Source organism: Stegodyphus dumicola, chromosome 3 (assembly GCF_044657685.1).
Source record: "Stegodyphus dumicola isolate Sdum_Otavi_A_Nest chromosome 3, ASM4465768v1".
NCBI lineage: Eukaryota > Metazoa > Arthropoda > Arachnida > Araneae > Eresidae > Stegodyphus > Stegodyphus dumicola.
This window is the reverse complement of record NC_140770.1, coordinates 227269601-227295232: the sequence shown is the minus strand read 5'-3', so window position 1 is coordinate 227295232 and position 25632 is coordinate 227269601. Positions and strand designations below refer to the sequence as shown.

The following is a 25632-nucleotide window of genomic DNA, read 5'->3' as shown; positions in this document are numbered from 1 at the left end:
ACCAGAGAATTAAATTCAAGATTATTTATTTTCTTATATGGCAAATTTTATAGCAACTATTATAACTTGCTTTTATATTCAGAGGTATGTTGCTGTCTCAAAGGAAAACCTCAAGCTAAGTTTTTAAGCAAAAAACACATTAGAATGTTTTTAAAGAAAAGTAAACATGATTATAATCTAAAATTATATGCTGAAATGTGATGCTCTCTAACCTCCTCAAAGGATTATTCCTTTTAATTTTTTTCAGTACCTAAATCAAATACAGTTATATTGTTTTCTGAAATTCGACTTACTTGAGCACAGTCAATTTTAAATGAAAATTAAAAAATAATAAGATCTTTGATCATAATGAGAATATCAGGACTCGATTTTATATTTTTTCAAGGATATGAGTATCATATGTCAACTTTTAGAACTACTGATTCTGTTTATGGTTCAATATTTAATACAGTTATAAGATGTCACGTGATTATTAGAACATTATTTTTATTTACAATTTGGATCCATTCAGTTAAAGGAACATTTTTTCAAAAATATAATTTTGAGATTGAAATTACTGCTTTATATTGAGGTTTTGCTGATATACTGTGATTATTTTTATTTTTGGCAGCATACTGATGAGGGTCATGAATAATTCAGTTAGTTTGGTTATGAAATAAATGGAAAAAGTATATTAATATTTTTGAATGCAATTATTATATGTATATTATTGTAACTGATTTAAGATTTTTTTGGTTTGATTTGATGTTATATTAGGTAAAATTTAATAGAGCAAAACATTTTTATCTGAATATGGTTTTGATTTAAAATCAGTGACATAAAATATATTATCAATTTTTTATTATAATTTTGATTCTGATTATAGAAAAAGAAATTTATTGAAGAATTAAAAGGCACTACAGTTTAGAATGAGTTAAAAATAAAATGTCTCGTACAACACACTAAAAACACATTTAAACATTAGTAAAATAGAGGCTTTTGCAGACAACCCATCTTCTTTATGAACTGCAGCTGGAATGAGTGACTCGATTAAGGTCTCTCTCTTTTATCGTTTTCTATAAGATTGCTCTACTTCTCAGAATTGATGTCCAGATGTATAGTGGTTGATGATTTTGGCTTTATTCAACTCAGTATTGAGTCTGGATACTCTAAAGAGTATCTAACCAAAGATATCCTATTTTCATTGACGTACTGATTGGCAAGGAGTTTGCAGATTTTTTTTTTATGCTCAACAATTCTTAATTTTCCAGATGTTGAATTGATGCTCAACAATTCTTAATTTTCCAGATGTTGAATTGATGCTCAACAATTCTTAATTTTCCAGATGTTGAATTGATATATTACGTTTCTGCATTTGCATCTTCATTGTGGATCAGGATAGTGTACTCAACTGATGCATATGTTGTAGTGTGTCTGAATTGCCCATTCGTACCAATTTCCAGATGAATGGAGCTGAGGTTATGGGAAAGTTTATAAATAAATCTTGATCTTTTGAAATTGGATGGGGTGATGGGACAGTAGGAGAATATTCCAATGAATTTACTTTTATTCAATTCTTGTGTCAATAGCAACATTACATTTTTTAGAAATAATTCCGAATTTTTTCTGTTGATTTTTTTGATAAGCTTTTTAACAAAATTAGGAGGATAACCATTGTTTGTTGCAGTTTCTAGGATGTATTTATATTCATTTTCATAAAATTCGGGTGTAGAACAAAATATGTTAATTCAATTTAAGTCAAAAATAAAAAACAAGATAAAATAAAAAAGAATTATTACGGGATTATTGCAGAGTTCCAAGTTAGTTTCTGGTAGACTGTATTCTAAGAAATGTCTTCGGTTCTTACTTTTGAGAGATCAAGAAATGAAATGATATTATTGATATCTCTATTAATCTGTATGTTGATAACATCTTTGTTCTACTGCAATACTCAGAAGACAATATCAAAGCACCATTTTTATATATCTCAAGAAACTTCCCTAACCTACAGTTTATGAAAGTGAATCTGAAGCACAAACTTCCTAAATAATTGGTCCCAACAGTAACACGTTCACCACTGACATTATATCTTTTGTTCTATCTGTCCATTTCATTTGAATCTCAAATAATTTTGGTGAAAACTTTGATTGAAAACTAAGAATTACATCCAAATTTAATATCAAATGCCTTTTATCTTATTTGCAGTTTTACAGTGTTTAGAGGCAACAGATAAACCTATAAACAGCAAGAGAGTCATTTTATGGGAGCACCTATGTCACCCATTTTGACTGAATTTATATGCAACAGAAGAACCCATTTTTTTTTGGAAGAGGTATATTGATGATATCTCTGTCTTATGTTTAACTTCCTTAACCTAGAGTTTAAGATTAAAAGAGAAACTAATATCAGCATTCAATTTCTTGACATCCTGATCTTAAGAACTAGTAACATTCTCTTCAGTGAACAATCTGAACCAAGTGACTGACACACAACAACCGATAACTCATCAATAATTTTGAATGATTCTTTTTCATTTTATCCTCAAAAAACAGCTGATTTTAATTTTGATTTAAAACAAGTAATCTATTCTATATCATTTCAAATGATTTTGTATCATTCTGAGCAACAGCACTGTGGAATTACAAACCAACATTTAATATGTGCATACATCGATCAATGACTGTATGAAACAGTTCACATATACCATACCATAGTTTGTAACAACTGCCATTAAGTTGAAAGAATGTGTAACGCATTATAAGATTTATTCTCTCATTCTTATTTATACAGATGCATTTGTTAAGTTATAAAATATCTAAAATAAATAAATAAATAAATTAAAATTAAAAAAAATACATCATCACTTACACGGGCAGAATCAGTTTCATTCCTAAAATTTCTTCTTTTGATAAGAATATTGAAAAAACCAGTGTCAGGAGCAACCTTGTAAGCATCAAGTAAAGTCATCAGCTTTTCTTCATATTCAATTTTAGGTGGCAAACTTTCGAGTAACAAGGTAAATGTCTTGATATTAGGTTTCAATTTATTCTCTGACATAGATTTTAGAAATCCTTCCATACCTCCTAAAAGAGATAATCTAAAAGAAGAAGGAAAAATAATACAGCTATATTACCTTTTAGCATCATGTTTATTAACCACAAAAAATTAAGAAGCATTATTAAAAGAATAAATAAGTGCAATATTTGTGTTAATGCTTAGTTCTGTTGGATTGAAATTCAATCAAATGCTGGCCAGATATATTCTTTTTTTTTAGGGGGGGTATTTTAAAGAATATTGTTTTAAACAGCTTTCAGATACACAAAATACAACTCAGTTTCTAATCACAACAGTTTACTATTAAATCTCATAAATACTAATTTTTTTTTAAATAACAGTGAAAATTTTCAAAAATAATAACAATTTTTATTATGCTAGCTGTTCTAAATTATATCATTAATAAATCAAAAGAATAATGGAATAATTATTAAAAAATTCAGCCATGAAATTTTTCAGCTTGCAGTGACAAAATATTTACAAACTGTGGGACCTCAATATTTAAATTCATATAACTCCTCAGATTTAAAGTTAAAATAAAATCTAAAATTGATAAAAATATTTTTGTAAGTGTAGGAAAACATGCTTATTACTTAGAACACACATAACTTTACTGTGGTGAGCATCTATATTATTAGAATAATCTACTGTGCTTTAAGAGAGCAACTACTTTTTTGACTATTTTATGTTTTCCATTTAAAAAAATAAATGTGAAAACATGCAAATGTGGATATAAACAACTGTTTTTTGTAACTATAATATTTGGTTTATTTAGTTGTGCCAAAATAAAAGCAGTCCATTGACTTTTTTACATTATAGGCCTACATATGACAAAAAATTTTCTATAGAAATATACAGGGTGATCAGCAAATAAGCCCTGATTTCAAAATTAAATATCTTTACAACAAAGATCAACATAATTATGTGGTAAACTGTACGTTCATTAGCAAAACTGTAAAAATGGTGCACAAAAGTTTAGAAAATTTAGTTACGAAAATCGTTAACAGATGACGCTCTGCGCTGAAAACTCTTTCTCTGAAAGGAGTAAAAAAAAAACAGTAAAGTGAAGCAGCCTTTGCATTCAAAATACAATTTTTTCAAAATGTTCACTGTTCGAAACAATGAGGTGGCGTAAACAAAGAATGAAATTGTTGCAAATAACTTTTATTTGTGATTATATTTCCCATTTGTATTTTATAACATGTGTGGCAACACGCTTTTTATATTTTTCTCTTGGCAACGTTTTTTTTAGTTGTCACTGTTTTACTTTAGCATGTAGAATTTACTGCACTTGTGCCATTTTGTGTTTCAATATATGTTAATTTAGATGAATCTCTGCTTATTTATTTATCTGCATTCCTAAGGTTAGACTTCATCAGGTTATGGGTATCAGCATGCTATAACTGTGCGGGGAAATTTATGAGCGAAGTGGAGATAAACATTACCGGCAGTTCGTAAGCCTAACACGGCAGTTACGTGAGTCGGCAAATTAGTTCTCAAAAATGGAAGCTGCAAAAATATTGGTTCAGCCGTTATGCGGAAAAAGTGATTGGCCTATTTGGAAATATAGAATTAAGTTCGTATTAAATTATCACGAAAACGCTTTAAAAGTCGTGGAAGGAAAACTGAAGAAGCCAGAGGAGCCTGATCATGCGGCCACCGAAGAGATTCGAAAGAGATTTAGAGATGATATGAAGGTTTTTAATAAAGCAAACAATTGCGCTATGATGGTTCTTACGAACTCCATGACTGAAGACACTTTACAAAAGGTAATGAGATTTGACAGCGCAAGAGACATTTGGCTGGAACTTCACAAAGTATTCGAAGATTCGTCCGATAACCAACTTTATAACATATGTTTACAGTTCTTCAAATTCAGTTGGTCAAATGATGATATGGCAGCTCATTTGTCAAAATTGAAAAATCTATGGAATGAACTGAACAGTGGGCTTAAAAATAAGGAAGAAAACAGACTGCCAGAAATGCTGTTGATTTGTAAAATATTGGATACTCTTCCTCCCAGTTATCGTACTTTCAAATCAAGTTGGTTACTTCTTAGTGATGAAAAGAGAACTTTAGATGAATTAACTACACAATTGTGCACCCATGAAAGAGAATTAAGGAAAGATTCAAATTTTTTAGAAACTTTAGATCAGGAAGCATTGATAGCAAATCCGGAATTTAAGCGGAAATCATCTATTAACAAGAAAAAAAATGGCAAGTGTAATTATTGCCACCAGAGAGGACATTGGGTCAGAACATGCAAGAAATGGATAGCTGATGGAAAACCGCCGAAACCCAGTCCACATATAGGGCCGAACAAGGGAAGTAAAAACAGTGTTGCTGCAAATATGACACTTCTAGCTGTAGATGATACAATATTTTCTGCAGAAACGAATTCTGATGATTGGTTTATTGATAATGGGGCCTCGAAGCATGTCGTCAATAACAGGATACTACTACTTTATAGACTTTATAGACTTCAAAAGATTTAAGCTTCCTCATAGCATCACTGTGGCAAATGGAAAGTCATTACCAGCAATTGGAAAAGGCACCATCAAGATAATGACCATTGTAAATGGGATGAATCAAATCAAAAATCTTGAAAATGTCTGGTATGTTCCAGAAGTAAGTAAAAATCTATTTTCTGTGTTAGCATCTCAAGATAGAAATCAAAACAGTGTGTTTGAATCAACATTTAAGGACTGCTATTTAAAAATAGATGGTGAAATAGTTCTGCATGGAACAAGAAATGCTGGTGGGGGTCTCTTCAAAGGCGTGATGAAGACCTTAGTTCCTGAAACTCACACTGACATCAACATGACTGAGAATAATGAATCAACTCTCCAACTTTATCATGAACGATGGGGTCACCAAGATAAAAAGCATGTAAAGGCCATTGTAGAGAAAGAGTTGAATATTAAGATTAAGTCTGATATGAAATTATGTGAAGCTTGTGTATACGGAAAATCCCACCGTTTAAAGTTTGGAACCAGGAAAGCGGTTACAAAAGCTGGAGAATTGTTCTCGACAGATATTTGTGGGCCATTTCATCAGTCATTTAAGAAATACCATTACTTTGCAATCTTCAAAGATGCCTACACCAAATTTCGATACTGTTTTTTCTTAAAGCACAAATCAGAAGTAAAAGATGTGCTTGAAAATTTCATAGCTCACGCTAAGAACTTAGGGCATACGGTTAAAGAAATGCTCAGTGACAATGGTGGAGAATTTGACAACCAAGCCATTCGCAAGATCTTGAACAAGCATGGAATCTCCCAGAGGCTCACAGCTCCATATACACCAGAACAAAATGGCAGTGCTGAATGAGAGAACAGAACAGTCCTAGAAATGGCCAGAACTCTCAAATACTCGAATGAGAAAGTGGACTTTCCAGCTTTCCTATGGGCAGAGTTCGTCAGTACTTCAATTTATATATTGAATAGGACAGGCAAGTCTTCAGTTCCTAATTCAAGCCCTTATGAATTATGGATGGGAAAGAAACCCAGAATGAAACACATGCGCATCATTGGATCGACTTGCTATACTCATATCCCAGTTCAGAAGAGGAGAAAGATGGACAAAAGGGCAACTAAAGGCTATCTCCTTGGGTATGATGGAGATGAAAGGTACCGCATTTACATCAAAGAAACCAGTACAGTAATCTGTTCCCGAGATGTCATATTTGAAGAAAAACCTTCCATGACTGGAAACATTATAACATTGCACCCACAACAAGTTTCTGGAAGAAATTCATCTCAAGATGATGAAGTTGAATATAAAGTAATAGACAAAGGCCCTCAACAGGAAAAGAAGAAGGTGGAGGATATACCAGAAAAGGAGACTCGACCCAGAAGACAAATTTCAGCGCCTAAGTGGACAAAGGATTATATCATGGAAAATTCAGAGATTTATGAAGAAAATCCTCCAGAAATAAATGGAATTACAAGTGGAATGCAGTGCAGCTGACAATCCGAGAAACAGAAATATGAAGGCTCAACACCCAAGAAAGCTTTCCAGAATGATCCTGAAACTTTAGAAGAGGCATTAACTAGTCCAGATGCAGAAAAAATGGAAGTTAGCCATGGAAGAAGAGTTGGAAAATTTAAAACGAAATGAAACTTGGGACTTAGTGCCTAGGCCAGAGGGAAGGAAAGTTGTGAAATGTAAGTGGGTTTTCAAGAGAAAACTTAACAAAGATGGACAAGTGGAAAGATATAAAGCTCGTTTAGTTGCTCGTGGCTACACCCAAGTCGAAGGAATTGACTACAAAGAGACGTTTTCTCCTGTAATAAAAACAAAATCAATTAGAACTTTATTAGCATTCTCAGTTGAGCAAGACTGGCAGGTTCATCAACTTGATATTACTGCAGCCTATTTAAATGGAAGACTGAATGAGACAATTTTCATGGAACAGCCACCCGTGAGTCTGCATGAGAAAACACACAGAGAAGTTTGCTTGCTAAAGAGAAGCCTTTATGGACTTCATCAGTCTGGGAGAGAATGGAATATGTGCCTCGATAAATTTCTGAAATCAACGAGCCTAACAAGATCCAGAGTAGATCCTTGTGTTTACTTCAATAAAGAAAAGGAGTTAATTGTAGGTGTGTATGTAGATGATCTTCTTGTAATGTCCAGCAAAGAATTCATCATTCAGGAATTTAAGGATAATATTGCAGCTACATTTAAAATCAAGGACTTGGGAGAAATACATCACCTTCTTTCAATTAGGATAAGCAGAAGGGAAGATAGCTGTGTGACTCTTGACCAAAGTGTCTATGCTAGTGAACTCTTGGAAACAACCAATATGCAAGATGCTAAAGGAGCATCAACACCATTAGATCCAGGTATGAAATATACAACAGCCACTAAGGATAACATGTTGAATGCTGAAGGAGCATTAAAATATAGGCAGGCTGTTGGAGGGCTCTTGTACCTAGCAGGAGGAACAAGGCCAAATTTAGCTTTTGCTACTACTTACATGAGCCAATTCAATAATTGCCCAAGCAAGGAACATTGGGCTGGTGTACAACATATCCTTCGTTACCTAAAACAGACCAAGGACTTTCAACAAGCTGACTTTCCAAAAGACAGGAAAGAATTTGGACGTGTTTTGTGACTCTGATTGGGCTAGTGATAAGATTGACAGACGATCATTTAGTGGCTATGTGGTGCTACTAGCAGGTGGAGCTGTCTCATGGAGCAGTAAGAAACAACAGACGACTGCATTGTCAACAGTTGAAGCTGAGTACCTCTCAATGTGCAACGCAGCCAAGGAAGTACTGTGGTTCCAAAATTTTTTTAAAGACATTGTGGGACAACATTTTTTAAACCTTCCACAAAGCATATTTGTTGATAATCAGGGTGCCATTTCTTTAGCCAAAAACCATGTCATTTCAGAGCGTAACAAACATATTGAACTCAGGCATTTTTTCTTGAGAGAAAAGGTTGAAGAGAAGTTGTTAAACTTTACGTATGTGCCTTCCAGTTCAAATGCAGCAGACATGTTCACAAAGAATGTGCAAAAGAAAGCCTTGTTCAATCAAAGGTTCTGTGTAGGACTGAGGGAAATTTAATCAAGGGGGAGTGTTGCAAATAACTTTTATTTGTGATTATATTTCCCATTTGTATTTTATAACATGTGTGGCAACATGCTTTTTATATTTTTCTCTTGGCAACGTTTTTTTTAGTTGTTGTCACTGTTTTACTTTAGCATGTAGAATTTACTGCACTTGTGCCATTTTGTGTTTCAATATATGTTAATTTAGATGAATCCCTGCTTATTTATTTATCTCCATTCCTAAGGTTAGACTTCATCAGAAATTTGACATCACGTCTTGCAATGTTTCAACGGAAATGGAATCACATGCAACACCAATCAACGATTCAAGCTCATCTAGAGTAGCGGGATTGTTTTGATAGACAGTGTCTTTCAATGTACCCCACAGAAAGAAGTCACAAGGACTCAAATCAGGAGAATATGGAGGCCAAGCTATTCCTGTGCCAGTAAATTGCGGATAATCTAACACAATTACTCTATTTCCAAAGTATTCATGAAGAAAGCGAAAAACTTTATTTGTTCGATGTGGTCGAGCCCCATTTTGCATGAACCAGTTGATACCTGGTAGATCCTCCAATGCTAATTGAGTGCTGACAAATTGTTCCAAAATTGTAACGTAACGTTCGGCAGTTATCGTTTCTCATACGAAAAATGGTCCGATAATGCCTCTGGCGCATACTGCAGCCCATGCAGTAACTTTAGGCGAATGCAGTGCTTTCTCTTCACACAAATGAGGATTTTCGGTACCCCAAAATCTCCAGTTTTGTTTATTAATGACTCCATTCAAATGAAAATGGGCCTCATCTGTGAACCAGATGCAGCTCACATCAAATCTGTCATTGTCGATCATTGTTAGCATTTGATTCGCAAAGTCAACCCTTTGTTGCACAGCTTTCATAGGTATGGCCTGATGACTTTGGATTTTGTATGGAAACAGCCGTAGGCTATTTTTTAATATTTTTCCATGCTTTTGTACTTCAAACCTGTGTCTGATGCCATCCATCAGATGCTTTTCCTAGGATTTTGCTGAACAATTCCAGAAATGTTGGCTGCATTTTCAGAAGTGACTACAGTTTGCCTAGGCCCAACACTTCCCTTTCAATCATCAGCCAAGCTGCCAGTCCATTCAAATTTTGCGAAGAGCATGCGAATGGTTTTCGCATCGGGTCCAACTGGAACATTGAATTGGTTTTGAAAACTGCAACGTGTTGCCGTAGGACTGTGTTCTAATCGGTGAAATTCCAGAACCAAAAAAAAAAAAAAAAAAAAACACGTTGTTCAATGGAATACATTATTTTACTTTCTACGCTAGCCTTTTTTCGCTAGCCAACAGTCGCACTGATCACTTTCGATTTCAAAGCACATTTTTATAGGCTATTGATAGGTCATTGCGATTAGAGCGCCATTTGTTACCGATTTTTGTAACTAAATTTTCTAAACTTTTGTACCCCATTTTTACAGTTTTGCTAATAAACATACAGTTTACCGCATAATTCTATCGATCTTTGTTGTAGAGATATTTAATTTTGAAATCAGGGCTTATTCGCTGATCACCCTGTACATACACCAAGGCACTAGTTGTACTTGATTTGATATTTATTTATCTGAAGTAATATGAAGATATCAGAATAAACACAAAAACCCACAATCGGATCTTAGTGAACATTGTTTTCTATAGACCATTTTAAATTAAATATGTTGTTTTTTCTTATAGCAGTGTTCTTGATTTCTATATAAGTATTACCAATAAAAAATCTAAAAGTCTGTAATTCAATTTGTTCTTTGTCTATTGAAACAATCAAAGTAACATAAACACAATTTTGTTCTATAATAAGAAAGATCAAACCTTTTTAAAATTTAATATGCAATGCATTCAAAAGATGGCAAATCTCTTTAGCAGTATCATAGTGGTCAAAACATAAGATGATCTTATATGAAAGATAAATATGAATTTAAGGCATTTTGAAAGGAAGAAAAGGGGCTTGTATATAAAATCAGAGAAGACACAGGACAACACAGTCCTCAAATCTTTAGATTAAGAAAGGCATGTCAAAAGAAAATACATCCTGTAATATAACCATTTAACATAATTAAACCAATGCTGTATCATCATAGTTTAAATTATAATTTCTTATATTAAATTTTTAAGAAATATTTTGAACATATATTTTAAAGTATTACAACAACATTCAGTCATATACTACAATCAATAAATGGAAAGAATTAATGGTTTTAGTTAAAAACTTACTTATCATAAGGAGTATTAATATTTGAAATTTCTAAAATTTCAGGGCCATTAACTGGCCTTAATGCAAGTAAACTTGGAAAAATATTTTGCATTAATTCTAAATTATTTTTATTTGAAACAGTTTTTAGTCTAGTATCTAATGTTTCTTCAGTTGCTTTGGTTATGTATTCGGCACTATGATTATGGAGATGTTCTGCTTTGCATTCAGTACTTTGTTTGTAAAGATCTGTTCTGTAGTCAGTGCTTTGATTATGAATTTGCTCTGTTTTGTAATTAATACTTTGATCATGAGGATGTTCTGCTTGGCACTCAGTACTTTGATTTTGATGATGCTGTGTTTTATCATTATTTATAGAACTGTCTCCACTAACTAAGTGCAGCACTGGCTCTTCTTTTGATACACTTTCTTTTCTTATAAATCCGTATGGCCGTTTTGAGTAACTACTCCAGTGCTGCAACAAAAGACAAGATACTTCCTCAGGTCCAACACCACAATCCCTGACTGTTCTAAGCAATAAATTATATGAATATAGATTTGGTGTACACTTCCTTGCTTTCATTTTTCGCCAAACCTGAAATACCCAAAATAATTATTTTAGAAATATATAAATAAACATCACATCAAAGCATGATATTTGAAAGAAACACAGTCATTATATATATATATATATATATATATATATATATACAGTCAAAAGTCGTTAATCCGGGCTCATCGGGACTTCGGCGATTCCGGATTATCGATTTTTCCGGATTATAGATCATCAGTTTAAATCTGGTAAAATGGCATGCAGAAATTATAAAATTAAAAATATGAAACCATAATTTACGAAATAAAGAAGAATTATGATCAAAATTTACAAAAAAAAAAAAAAAGCTTAATATTTATTTGTTTACTTTACTAAACATTTCTTTCAATGTAAGTTGTTTAAGTTGCTTCGTTTTTTATGTGATAATACATTCTCTTTAATTCTATAAACAGATATAATATTTTGTTCAGTTACAAAGTTCCGCTGTTCAAGTCCTATAATCTATAATTGCTGTGTCGAGAATACGGACTAATTTGTCAATCAAAATTTTTTCGTTTTCAATAACCTCTGTCACTTTCTTCGCTATCGGAAGCGAATTATAATGACGAGGCATTTGATTTAAATCATATCAAAGACGGAGTACATCGAAATGAAATACTACATTTAGTAAGCAATTATAAGCCAAATAAAATAAAAACATCTGCCCTGAAGATAAGGATAGTGCTGACAGATCAACTTCCAATTCATTGCGCGCGCTGTGGCGTTAAAGATAAACAAAGTTTAGATAAACAAACGTTAAAGTTTAGATAAACAAAGGATATGCGTTTATTCATTTTTTGCAGCTATTCCACTTTTTGTTTAATGGACTCCGAAACATTCTTTCGCTTTGTAGATCCGTTACATATTAGTAAATATAAATCGGAAATTCTATTTGACATAATGGAAAGTTCAAGCTTACTTTTATAAAATTGCTCTAACAGTCTGCAAAAAATAATAAGCCGGATCCAATTCGAAGATTAAGGAACAACGCAAACTGCAACATTAACTGAAATAGATAATTTTAGCTTAGCTTACACCATCCGTTATACATTAAACGTGCATTCGTAAACGTATTTTGCGCACGTGCACATGCAAATTCGCAGCCGTAAAGCCGTGCGTCTCTTTGACGCATGCGCAGAACGTTTGTAGATTTGAGGTCCGGATTATAGATCATTCCGGATTATGGGTGTCCGAATTAACGACTTTTGACTGTATATAGATATAGATAAACTAAAAGATACTAAATTATGTAAAAAAAATAATAAGACAACTGACAACGAGATGAAAAGTAATACCTTCAACTTCTCACCTCACTTCAAAAAGAAGAAAAGAAAAAATTTTTTGCAGAAGCACTTCCATGGGTCTAAATTATTAGTAAAAAAATTGAAAATAAAATATTTAAACTATGATTTATTTCAAAATCATAGCTGTTTTTGGTACTTCAAAATATAATTATCACCTTCTTATTGAAATTTATTTCAAGTAGCTGTTGCAAGTGATGAAACTTAAATGTAAGAATTTCTAAAATAACATTCTCTCATATTTTAATGGTAACAATTTCAATTACATATTTCTTAAAAATACTGGACTATGGTTTCCTACCAAGAAAATATGTTGTTCCATTACAGTAACATAAGTTAATAATATCTATATTAATGAATACATAGATGTTTATAAAGTTTTATAATCATTTTGTAGAGAACTAACCATTAATATATATTTTTAAATCAAGAATAGCACATTGTCTACCTTGATTTTTCATTTACAGTCAATCACTCTTAACTATCAATTCTAGGAACATTGATAACATTTCCACATCATCTCTATCTATCTCTTTTTTTTTTTTTTAAAAAAAAAAAATTCAGATACTAATAACAAAGATAAAAACAGTGTACAAATAATTACTTGTACCTTAGTGGCACAAGTTCATCACATATGAAATATCCACCTTTTTTATGATGAAATAAAACATTCAAATTTTTGTTCATATTAATTTTATCGATTTACCTTAACTCTTTATCAGTCGCTCTATTCAGTATCATAGAAGAGGTATTTATTCCTATTTTTTGCACCTCTGATGTTAGAATGCTGAAATCTTAGACAAGTTACAAACTGAGTAGGTCAAGAAATAACTCATATATCATAGTTGGCGAAAAATCCTATGTTTCATATTTTATGAGAAAAATTATATATAGTTTTTTTTTTTTTTTTACTTATAAAGAAGAGTTTGCTAGTTATTCGTTTTCTATAAATTATGAAAATTAAATGACATAAACATTTTAGATGTTGATCATAATTCTAGTGAATTCAGCAGTAGTTGAAATATATGAGTTTTTTGTATTACTGATACTGAATCTGATGACAGCAGTAATGGAGCTATATTATCACTGGATGCTTATGGTAAAAAATTTTACCTGTTTACAATATTTTTTTAAACATAATTAATTACTAAAAATTTTAATCAAAAATATTTAAAATAATATCCTTGAGCAATAATTAATATATATGTAGAAAAGCCAAACATTAACAGTGAAATTCCTGAGTATTTATTTTTACATGAAATTTAATATTTGCAAACATCAGCTGCATTCCACCCCCTAAAAAATAATATCATATTTCACATAGAAACTTAATTTTTGTTTCAGTTTCTCACAGCAGATTTGATTGTAGATGGCCAATGAAAATTTTCTGACATTATTTCAAGTTCTTTCAATACATGGCTAAAGTTATTATTTTAGTAGCAAGAATAAGCATCACATTTTCAGCATTTATTGTACACTGAACTTCCTTTGGTGAAAGGTTACTTTAGGAAACTATTTTGAATTTTATTTCAGTTTAATTACATCAATATTTAACTACTTTCCTGTCCTTTCTTATTTCTTATACAGGATTTATTTATCATCATATGCTGTAAAATGTTGACACAAAACTTAATATAGTTTGAACTTAATGATAAAAGGAAGCATAATTCCCAAACAATGCAAATTTGTTAGCTTCATAAAGTGCCATTGTTTTAATCTTCATATATATAACTAAGATATTGAAGTAATACATGATTGAATTTTCTCTGAGATATACTACACAGTATTTGATATTTCAGTTTAACAGAATTCAGAAATAACTATTAAAGGGAAAACGTAATCATATTATTTATTTGAAAGAGACAGCTATTAAGATGATTTATTTCAAATAAATGATTCTGTTTTAATAATGTTTTGAAAAGAAATATTTTATTGGACTTGGTTTCAATCTAAAAATTATTTAACAGTTTTCAAAGTGTTAACTTCTTTGCATTGACAACTACTTTAATCATTAACTATATTAGTTTTTATTCACTGAAGAGAAGTCATTTATACTTTTTAAGTAAATATTGTTAAGCAATGTCTAAGAATTAAGACTTGTGTAATCCAAGGCACTTGTGTATTAGTGCAACCACTATGAAGTAATTTGGAAATTTTTTATAGAGGGAAAAGAATGATGATTTATAAGTCAAAAAATATTTATTACATACACACCCATTAATATATATTTTACATTTTAATTAGAAATTTAGTCTGAGAATTAACCATAAGCTGCTTTTCTCTTATTTTAGTCGGAAGTTCTCTTTAGTGATTTTGCAGTAAAATACCATATTTCTGCATAATTTTTATCACAATTTTTTCCAGTGCAGGCAAATCCCATAAGCACATAAAGTTTAATACAAAAAATACCACAACTTGTTATAAAACCATAGGAACTTGGAATATAACAGAAGGAACACATATGGAAATGATGAAATTACTCATTAAAATTGAAGGATTGTCATGCACATCGTTTCTAGAATATAGCATATTCTGTATTTTGGCAACATCTATGATGATTTCCTTAATATATAAATATCTAATCTAAATAAAAAGAAATTTACCCAAGCAGAAGAAAACACTGCAAAGAAACAAAATTATTAATTGATGAATATAATCTGATGCTAACTGATGAAAAAAATAGGACTGATCAATTTAATGATCTGTAAAGAAATGAAGAAGCTAACCTTAATGAGCACAAATAGAGGCTAAGGTATTTCCAACTAATAAGTGATCATTAAAGATTAAAATATAAACTATAGAAATTCAGTTAAAAATATTAACACTTACATTGTAACAAATTATAAAAATGCAAAGTACAGATACATTAAAACAATTAGCATAATGTCAAGTAAAATTATTTTATAATGTACCTCTATTGCATATGTAAATCCAGCTTCCTTATTAGCAATACAACTCATTAGTAAAAAATTGTATGTAGCTGCATCAATTTTTATATCAGCTTTTACCATTTCATCAACAATCTATAAAAGAAAAGAAAATTATTGGCATGAATGGCAGAGGAAATAATATACTGTATTCCCCAAAAATAAGACCTAACAAAAAAATAAGTCCTAGCATGATTTTCCTAACATAAGCCCTAGTTAAGATTACCAGCCAGACAAGCATTTTATTGCCAAATGACTAAGTGAAGACACAACACGCATTTACATTGGAAACTAATGGATGTGGCTGTGACACAATAAAATCTTCAGTATTCAATATGTTGCATTAGCAATAGATGTTTAGTATTTGATTTAATAATAAATTTAAAGTATGATACATTTTGAAGATCAGATAAAATGAGTGCAAAAGAAAGAGCTACTCTGTAGAGTACAAGAAAAAATTATGGAAGATTCTAGGGTTAGAAATCTTACAGCTTTCTGCAAAGAGAAGTTGGATCTATAAATGGTCTGAAAATTGCAATCAGAGTACACATTTGTGAATAGACTGCTGATAGAAAAGTAAGGTGTTTGGTAGTTCACAGGGCTGCTATTTAAGCATTAGCCCTTGCAATGACATCGCAGCAATAATTATCACCAAATGAATTCAAAGCATCACAACACTGGGTGGATGGCTTCCTTCAGCAAAATGATCTGTCTCCAGGAAGATCGACAACACTGTTCAAATTGGAAGATATTGAAGTGATTAAACTAGCACTTGCATTCAAATGTTTCACTGAAGGCACTGACTTCTCTAAGACCAGCTCTTGAACACGATTACTGTGGATGAAACTGCAGTATATGTGGGTCAAGGATTTGAAACTATTATTGATTAAATAGATACCTCTGCAATATACAATTCTGCCACTGATTACGGAAGTACACGCATTATGTGTGTTTTGGCAATTTGTCTTGATGGAAAGAATCCCTCCTATAATCATCTCTAGGGCAAGAATAAGGAAATCAAATGTGTTTCAGGTTGAAAAAAATTGGTACACACAAGCAGCAATAAGAAAGTGGGTCAAACATGAAGAACTTCCTTGCAGAAAGAATTGATCAAATAATGATTCCTGCAGGAATAACTGCATATTTCAAATCTCTTGATATTGATATAAATAAGCAATTTAAAAACTATTTGCACACAGAAATCAATCAATGCACTGAAAATAGAATGGAGAAAATTCAATGAGGAAATTTTGTGAAGCCTAAGTTACAAGAAGTTGTTACTTGGGTGAAGAATGCATGGTATAGAATAATGGACAGCTGTGTTGCCAATGTCCTATGAGTAGACTACATGGACAAGAAGAGCTCATAAGGAGAGCTCTATTGCTCAACATACGAGGTTAGGGCCAATAATTTTAGAGGACATAGAGTCGCAAAAAATTCAGCCTGAAATTCGTGATTTGCATCTTTATGATAATGTTCCAGAAGAAGACAACATAGCTGTATTAGATATTGTTCATTTTTTACCATTTCTTGAATTTGAATAAATGTATTACTAGAACCTGAAGAAAAGCATTTCTTGAACGTGAACAAATGTTAATTGTTGAATGAAAAGTAAGACATTGCATGAATAAATACAACATCCCATGACAATAAATAACAATAAGTCCTAGCATGTCTCTTGCAACAAAAATTATAAGATTGGGTCTTATTTTCAGGAAACATGGTATTAACAATTTATAATAATGTATATAAGTATATTTCATCTTGAAAATGCATAATGAACATTAAGTTACACAAAAATAAATTCAGAATACTGTAGAAGAACTGGGAGTTTTTTTATATCAAATATATCAACATATATTTAATGTTAAAACAATTGAAATTATTAAATATTTTCTTTTGACAATTTCATAAATTATTTCAAATTAAACAATTAAAAAATAATCTCTCTTTTCCATTATGCTGTTAAAGTAAAACATAATGTTTATGTTTTTATTATACCTGCTTTCTTGAAATACACAGACATGGATGAATGTGTTATGAAAATATTCCAGCCAGTTAATTATGGAATTTAATTGTACGTTAAATACATAATTTAATATGCATATTGAACATGCATACCTGAGCGATGGTAAGATTATATAATGCAACAAAATAACAAATTTCTTTCATTTTGCAAACATAAACTATAAAGCTATGAAATATAATAAAATTTTCAATACTATTATCATTTTTTAATATTTAGATAAATGAAAACTGAAAGAGTATAAAAATAGCTTTCACCTGAAATGCTGTTTGTATATCACCACATTTTCCAAAAGCTTTTATCATTGAATGATATGTAATTTGATTCAGCTCCCAATTTTTCAATTCAATCTTTTCTTTTAAGAGACGAGCTTTATGTAAACCATATTCTGGAAAAGGACTTTCAGCACAAGAGTTAAACAATCCAGTTAAAGTTGCTGGAGTAGGCTTAAGACCCCTGTCAGTCATCTAAATAAAATGCAATTTAAATGAATTAATATACACAATTTAATAAATCGAAATTTCTCGCAAAAATACTATATTCTCATTTGCCTAAACTGTACATCTCCCCCCCCCCTTAAAAAAAAAAAAAGAAACAAAAGTTAAGGGTGCAGATTATTCATTCAAATAAAAATACACTTATATATACAGTTATGGTCAGTGGCGTAAATAAGGGTATGCAAGGAATGCCGTCGCATAGGGGCCCGAAGGCATAAGGGGCCCTTGAATGTCCTGCTGAACTACATTTTATATGTATGTATGTATATATATATATATATATATGATGCAGATAGGGGTCCTTGCAAGCAGATATAACAGCTGAATTCAGTAGTGTTGCACTGAATCCCCCCCCCCCGCGAAAAAAAAAGAGGCTGTATGCTTTAGTTTTGATTCCTATCTGGAGGATAGCTTTCAAGTTGTAGACACATTAGGTATTTTTTGGAAGCAGGAAACTTGACCCTGCCCGAAATCGAACCACGGACCTCTTGAATTCAATACAGGAAGTCAGGCCCAGGAAGTCCACCAGAATTCGTGGAAATTCTAGTTTCAGGAAGTGATTTTATACTGCAGCCACATATTAAATTTTGTTGTATAAGAAAAGAGTCAGTTGGCCAAGGGAAAAATGACTACTTCTTTTGAGCATTGTAGATTTTACCCATCAATTCGTGTTTTAACACTTGGTTATACAATTCATTTATTTACTATATCTCATAATAATGGTTCATTCCAGAAGAAAATTTTAAAAAAGATAAAAATATCTTTTTGTGTATATAAATTGAGGAAAAAATATCAAAGACCTCTCATTGCTTAATTATTTTTTAAATTCATAAGAAAATCTTATTCAATATGATTCATAAGCTATTGATACGTAAATATATTTGAACTTTTTACATCGCACAGAAGAAAAGATATGTTATAATGAATGATAGTTATTGCGAAATTTACCTAAATTAGACTGTCATCAATTGTAGGTGTTTCATATTGGTCATTGGAATAGAGCGGCCATTATAACAAGCCTCCACTGTGTTAACATTTTTAGCATGTTTTTCTTAAAATCTAACTATTTATATATTCACTTTCCAAATCAGCAAAAATATAAAGGGGACAGAAAACAATCAGCTATTTTACATAAACAATGAACATTTTCTTGAGAGATGCAGAAACCCAATGGAAACTTTTCATACAATAATATAGGCCAAATAAGAATATTACCTAAAAGTTTCCTATAAAGCTTTTCTCTGAAATTTTTCATAAATGTTTTATCTTAAGAAGACTTTTTTTACCCATTTGTATTAGTTATGTTTTAAATATGCGTACTTCTAATTAGAGATGAGCCGAGGGTTAGCTGAATAACTTGCCTTCAGAAACGAGAAGAGCGATGTGTAATTACAACAAATTAATGGTTTTCGGACGGTGGCTTTAATGAATACTGATCAAATGTGGTCAAGTCATAAATTACAAATGACCCTAAACATGGGGAATGTTGAAAAAGGGAAGACTGAGCTCTTCGGTGTCATGGGAAAATGTGAGGGTTGTTTAATCTAACTTCTCTACATTCCGTTTTATAGAGACGAAAATAAGAAAACAAATTGAATTCTTTGAATGAACGCAATTTGTTTACCATGAAAATGGATTGTTGAATGATAAACTGTAAGGCAAGTAACATCTTTTCTTAAAAACATAGGAGTAGAAAGACACGTATTTGTTACTTCAATGGATTTGTAGTGCAAATATTTTATTATTTTTTTTCACTAGCAATTGTGAACAATTACAAATGTAACCCAGTCCATTAATCTATACAAGGCCAGATGTGGTGGTCTCTTTATTATGGAGGCACCTAATAGGTAGGCCACCATCGCCTATCCTATGAAGGGATGGACAGTTACAGCCATGTCTTCTTCGGGATTCGAACCTTCGGCATCGCAGTCAGCTTCACTGACCACTATACCGACTGGGCAGCTTGTAGTGCAAATATTGAGTTTTGCATTTCGAATGCTATGTTATATATGAAATACATATATACAAAATATCTGAGTATCTGAGAAAATGGTTGTAACTCAAATGTCTTTCAATCTTTTCACGTTTAAGGACTGTTTACCGAATTACAAATACATTGAGGGTGGCTACTGTTTGGTTAATTTTCTAATGCCCTGTTTAATTGTTTTTGATTTGGGACTTATAAAATAACGCAAACTAGACTGCTGAAAATTCTTAAGAATAAAGTTAATCATACTGAGAAATACATTACTGATGCAATTTTTGGTTATATACATATTAGTTAATATGGAATCATTAAATTATATATATCTATATGCATATATGAATGGAACAAAATATGTAACAAGGTATAAAATTACAAGAATTAAATTACCACAAGCCTGAAAACAAGTACAATAATTTTTATTAAACTGGTATTATTTTATATTTATGTAATTATTTTGTGTATTATTTTGTTTCTATATATTTCGTTATTATAATCGAATAATCAATAGATATATTTTTGAAGTACAGTCAAAAGTCGTTAACCCGGACTCGTCGGGACTTCGGCGATTCCGGATTATAGATCATCAGTTTAAATCTGGTAAGATAGCATGCAGAAGTTATAAAATTAAAAATATGAAACCGTAATTTATGAAATAAAGAACAATTATGATCTAAAGGATATCAAAACTTACAAAAAAAAAGCTTAATATTTATTTGTTTTTTTTAATTAAACATTTCTTTCAATGTAAGTTGTTTAAGTTGCTTTGTTTTATGTGATAATACTTTCTCTTTAATTCTATAAACAGACATAATTTCTTCTTCAGTTACAAAGTTCCGCTGTTCAAGTCCTATAATTGCTGTGTCGAGAATACTGACTAATTTGTCAATCGAAATTTTTTCGTTTTCAATAACCTCTGTGTCACTTTCTTCACTATCGGAAGCGAATTATAATGAGGAGGAATTTGATTTAAATCATATCAAAGACGGAGTACATCGAGATGAAATACTACATTTAGTAAGGAATTATAAGCCAAATAAAATAAAAACATCTGCTCAGAAGATAAGCATAGTGCTGATAGATCAATTTCCAATTCATTGCGCGCCGTGTCGTTTCCCTTTCCCCGCAGAGCAGCGTGAAATTGATAAACATATTTCAGAATGATTAGATAATCAAAGGATATGCCTTTATCCATTTTTTGCAGCAATTCCACTTTTGGTTTAATGGACTTCGAAACATACTTTCGCTTTGTAGATCTTTTACATAGTAAATATATATCGGAAATTCTATTTGACATAATCGAAAGTTCAAGCTTACTTTTATAAAATTGCTCTAACAGTCTGCAAAAAATAATAATCCGGATCCAATTCGAAGATTAAGGAACAACGCAATCTGCAACATTAACTGAAATAGATAATTAGATAATTTTAGCTTAGCTTATCCCGTCTGTTATACATTAAAAGCGCTTGCGTAAACATATTATGCGCATGCGCACACGCATATTTGCAGCCGTAAAGGTCTTACGCGCATGCGTCAAAGCGACGCATGTGCAGAAAGTTTGTAGATTTGAGGTCCGGATTATAGATCATTCCGAATTATGGGTGTCCAAATTAACGACTTTTGACTGTATAAATCAAAGAAGTAACTAGGCATGATTCTGATACTTAATTTGGAATGAATTTTTCAAAAATAAAAGAGAAATTATGGTATACTATTTGCAGTTCTCAATTTTTAAAACGTATAATTTCAAGAGTTTAATTTTGTTCATATATTTAATCTGTTACTGGCATTTCCATTAACCAACTCCAAAAATCAGTCCTAGTATTAAACTTAAAATTAAATTCATAAATGTGAATGATTTTTACAGTTTACAGTTTACATGCTTTGCTTTGGTTCACTATAAACGGCATATCCCTTATCAAATTGTTGCTGTCAAATATTATCGCCCAGTATTATTTTTAAAGAAATTAAATAATGAAGATTCTGTATGTATGAATGTATGTTTCTCACATTTTAAGAAAGCGATGGTACCTAGAGCCATTAAATTTTGAATAACGTATTCCTTCACCCAAACATGTGCACGAATGTAAGATATTTATTTAGCTTTCAGTTTTAATTAACAAAGTCGTCTCTGTGAAAGCAATCTGTTGCCACTGCTAGAAGTAAAACTCTTTTGTCTTCCACGCCTCACCATGTTGCTATTCAGAAAAGCCTAAGATACTTTCATATTTAATCAGGAAGGTTACTGAATAATAAACTAAGCGTTTTAAAAGCAACAAGTTCAGTTCTTAAGAACATTTTTTTATTAGTTTCTGATATGATTTATTTAAGTAAACATGATTGAAATCATGACATGCTTAATTAGAAGTAGTCAGTATTTTTTATGAAATTATATTAGCTGACTCATTAAAATTATTATTCTTTTTTATGATAACTATATTATGTGGCTGGAAGTATGAGTGGCTAGTTTAAAAAAAAAAATAATACAGCGAATATAAATATACTGTTTTTAAATATTTTGTGATTTTGCTGTTGAACTGAGTTTTATATGGTGCAAGTTAGTGCGTAAGTTAGATGAACGTGATACTTAATAAATAAATTTAGTATACAAAAACTTAATTATATAAAAAAAAAAAAAAAAAAAAAAAAAAAAAATTGTGAGCCATCTTACTAAGAAAATTGGATACTGATATAAAGAACTGGGGAAAAATTGAAAAGACTATAAAAACATATGCCAACACTTAACACTGCATCTAGAGTTCTAAACATATGCTGCTATTCAGCTTTTAAAAAAATTTTGCGATTTTGATGTTGAACTGTATGTGGCGTAATTGCGAAGAAAACAATGCTTCATAATAAAGCTATAAAGACACACACATACAAAGGAAAAAAATCTGATGTGTACATCACATGACTTCCTTGTACGGAATATTAAATTATACACATTTTTTTCTGCATTTCATTTAAACTTATTGGATTTTAAATCTACTTCCCCGACTAGATTCACTTAACAGTATTACGTTTTGTTCATATTATAACTTATAATGTACAAAATTTATATCATTTAAAGAGTAGAATTATCTAATCGTTGCTACATGTTCTATTCAAATACTATAATAAAGCTAGAATGATGTATGAAAGAAATTAAGCAAACAAAACAAAAAAGAAACAGTTTTTCACAGACAATTGAGTATTTCTCATTCAATTAATTCAGTTCTCACTTCGTAAGAAGGCAAAAATACATAAAAAGTCAAAATATCTGTATTAAAAATTACGAAGTAAATCATAAATACTTATTTCCTTGAAAAAATTCCAGAAAGGATTAAGCATGATTTAATTTGCAATAATAAATGAAGGCGTTATCTTTGTTGTTGCGAAGCTTAGTCTCTCTAGATTGGTAACAGATCTACTATTCTGCTGTTTCAAATGTAAACAAACATATCCGCTATGTTATTTAAAAATTAGGTTTAAGCACACTTAAACAGCTTTTAAATTGTTGATAATTCTACAAATATTACTTGCAGATTTCCTTAAGGCATAAAAACCTTAACCAGAAGATAAGAACAACATAATTCAATCATTTTTAAAGCAAAAAATGTACAATTTACAAATATATAAGAGTAAAGAAACTGAGATCCCCAAGCCGGGTAACAGAGTGGATATATATATAAATATATTTATATACGTTTGGTGCGGCCGATTGCAACCAAAATACGAGGTTCACATCTACATGTTATAGCAGTTCTATGTGCAACATTTCAACGTTCTGAGGCTACTCGTTTTTGAGTTTCACGTCTGATATGGGCAAGTATGAGCAAGCTCTTTTGGCAAGTCTCATGTGATATTTTTTGTCACACCTAATAACTGTTTTCGCACTTAAGCCAATAAAATTCAACAGTCAAATCACAAAAATTTTAAAAGCTGCGTATGTTTAGAACACTCAACACTAAGGTAAGTGCTGCCATTAATTTTTTCAGTCTTTTCTCCAGTCATTACATCAATGTTCAGTTTTCATAGTAAAATTATTAATAACTTTTTTATCTTTTTATTATTAATTTTTTGTCTTTTTAACTTTATTTAATATACATCACTTTCTTTACACTTATTGCCACACAATCTTCAACAGCAAAATCATAAAATATTTAAAAATGAAATATGTTTAAAATTCCTGAATATTAAAAATATTAACACTGCTACTCACTGTATATTACTGTATTTTCTCACATATTTCCTGCCTACCTTTTTAGCACTAGGTTCTGAAAATTTTAAAAATATTTGCACAATTTTCTCTTCTTTTACTGCACACAATTTTTCCCTCCATGGGCTAGTTTATTGGTAAACTGTATTTCTTTGATTATTTTTATTAAATTTGTACTTCCATTTCTGTATTAGCATTTCATTCATTTTATTTTCTCTTGCTTTTATCATTTGAAATGCATTTGCAGTTAAGTTACCCAGATGCAGCAGGTTTTCTTACACTTAAGAAACTTTCCAAACATCTGGTTTTACCTTGTTTCTGTTATATACATTTAAACTCACTGTAGCCTTATCTACTGCTGATGTTTTTGATCTTCCAAAATTTGGGTCTTTTGTTTGCTCCCTCCCTATGATGTGTCTCTTGGGAACTGCAGTTAAGCCTTTTTCATGTGATATAGCCAAGGGTTTACAAGGTAAATGAGCTGGACATATTGTGTTTTGTGCAGTGCGTCCAGATAAATTACTGTCAGATGTCAACTCAATATCAATCAGATACTGTAATGTTAATATTACTATGTATTCTTATAGGAATGTAGGTTTCTTTTAAAAAAGTTACCAGTAGTTTATACTATATGACTTTTTTTCATTTGTTATGTTCTTACTGTAACCACATTCTTCAGAAATTAAATTACTTACATAATTTTCACCTTTCAATTTTTAGATGATACAATTAGTTAAAAAAGAGGGAAAATATGCAAAGAAATATGGCATTTCTTTAAAAATAATACATGATGATAACATTTGGTGGCAATATCCTTTTATTTGAAAAATGATGCAAACAAAAAAATGATGATTGAGACTAATAGCATCTTTGGTGCTAAAAAAAAAAGTATCCAACTGAATGCTATTTTTGTTCCTCTAACACTTAAATAAGTTAACTGTCAAACTGACATACAGAGTAAAACTATGCACATATTTAACACTGGTACTTTTAATGTTACAAAAATATTGCCACTGAATTATCAAATTTGATTTGAGAATTTATAAAAGGTTCATAAATGCTTTAAAAAATTGAAATACATTTGGAATTAATTACCTGCCGAAGAAGCTTGAAAGCCATTTCTGTAAAACCAAATTTTCCACATGCACCAATCATAAATGTAAAATGATGATGAAGAGGTTGTACAAAATTCCTTTTCATGTCAACAAACAAATCAAGGGCTTCTTTCAACTACGAGGAAAAGTTGTTATTAGAAAAAGAAAAACATTTGGGGTAAGGGAACTAAAACA

The 25632-nt window shown here is 31.0% G+C and overlaps 1 protein-coding gene across 1 annotated transcript in view; it reads right to left on the bottom strand.

Annotated features, from left to right (window-relative positions):
• LOC118199024 (pentatricopeptide repeat-containing protein 1, mitochondrial) overlaps nt 1-25632 on the bottom strand; it is a 63380-nt gene that overhangs the window by 25890 nt on the left and 11858 nt on the right. Inside the window, exons 2-6 of the mRNA XM_085813875.1 lie at nt 25439-25573; nt 17922-18131; nt 15624-15734; nt 10842-11413; nt 2848-3076 (exon numbers count right to left, since the gene is read on the bottom strand). Coding sequence (XP_085670001.1) covers nt 2848-3076; nt 10842-11413; nt 15624-15734; nt 17922-18131; nt 25439-25573 — 1257 coding nt within the window. The remainder of the gene's footprint in view (nt 1-2847; nt 3077-10841; nt 11414-15623; nt 15735-17921; nt 18132-25438; nt 25574-25632) is intronic.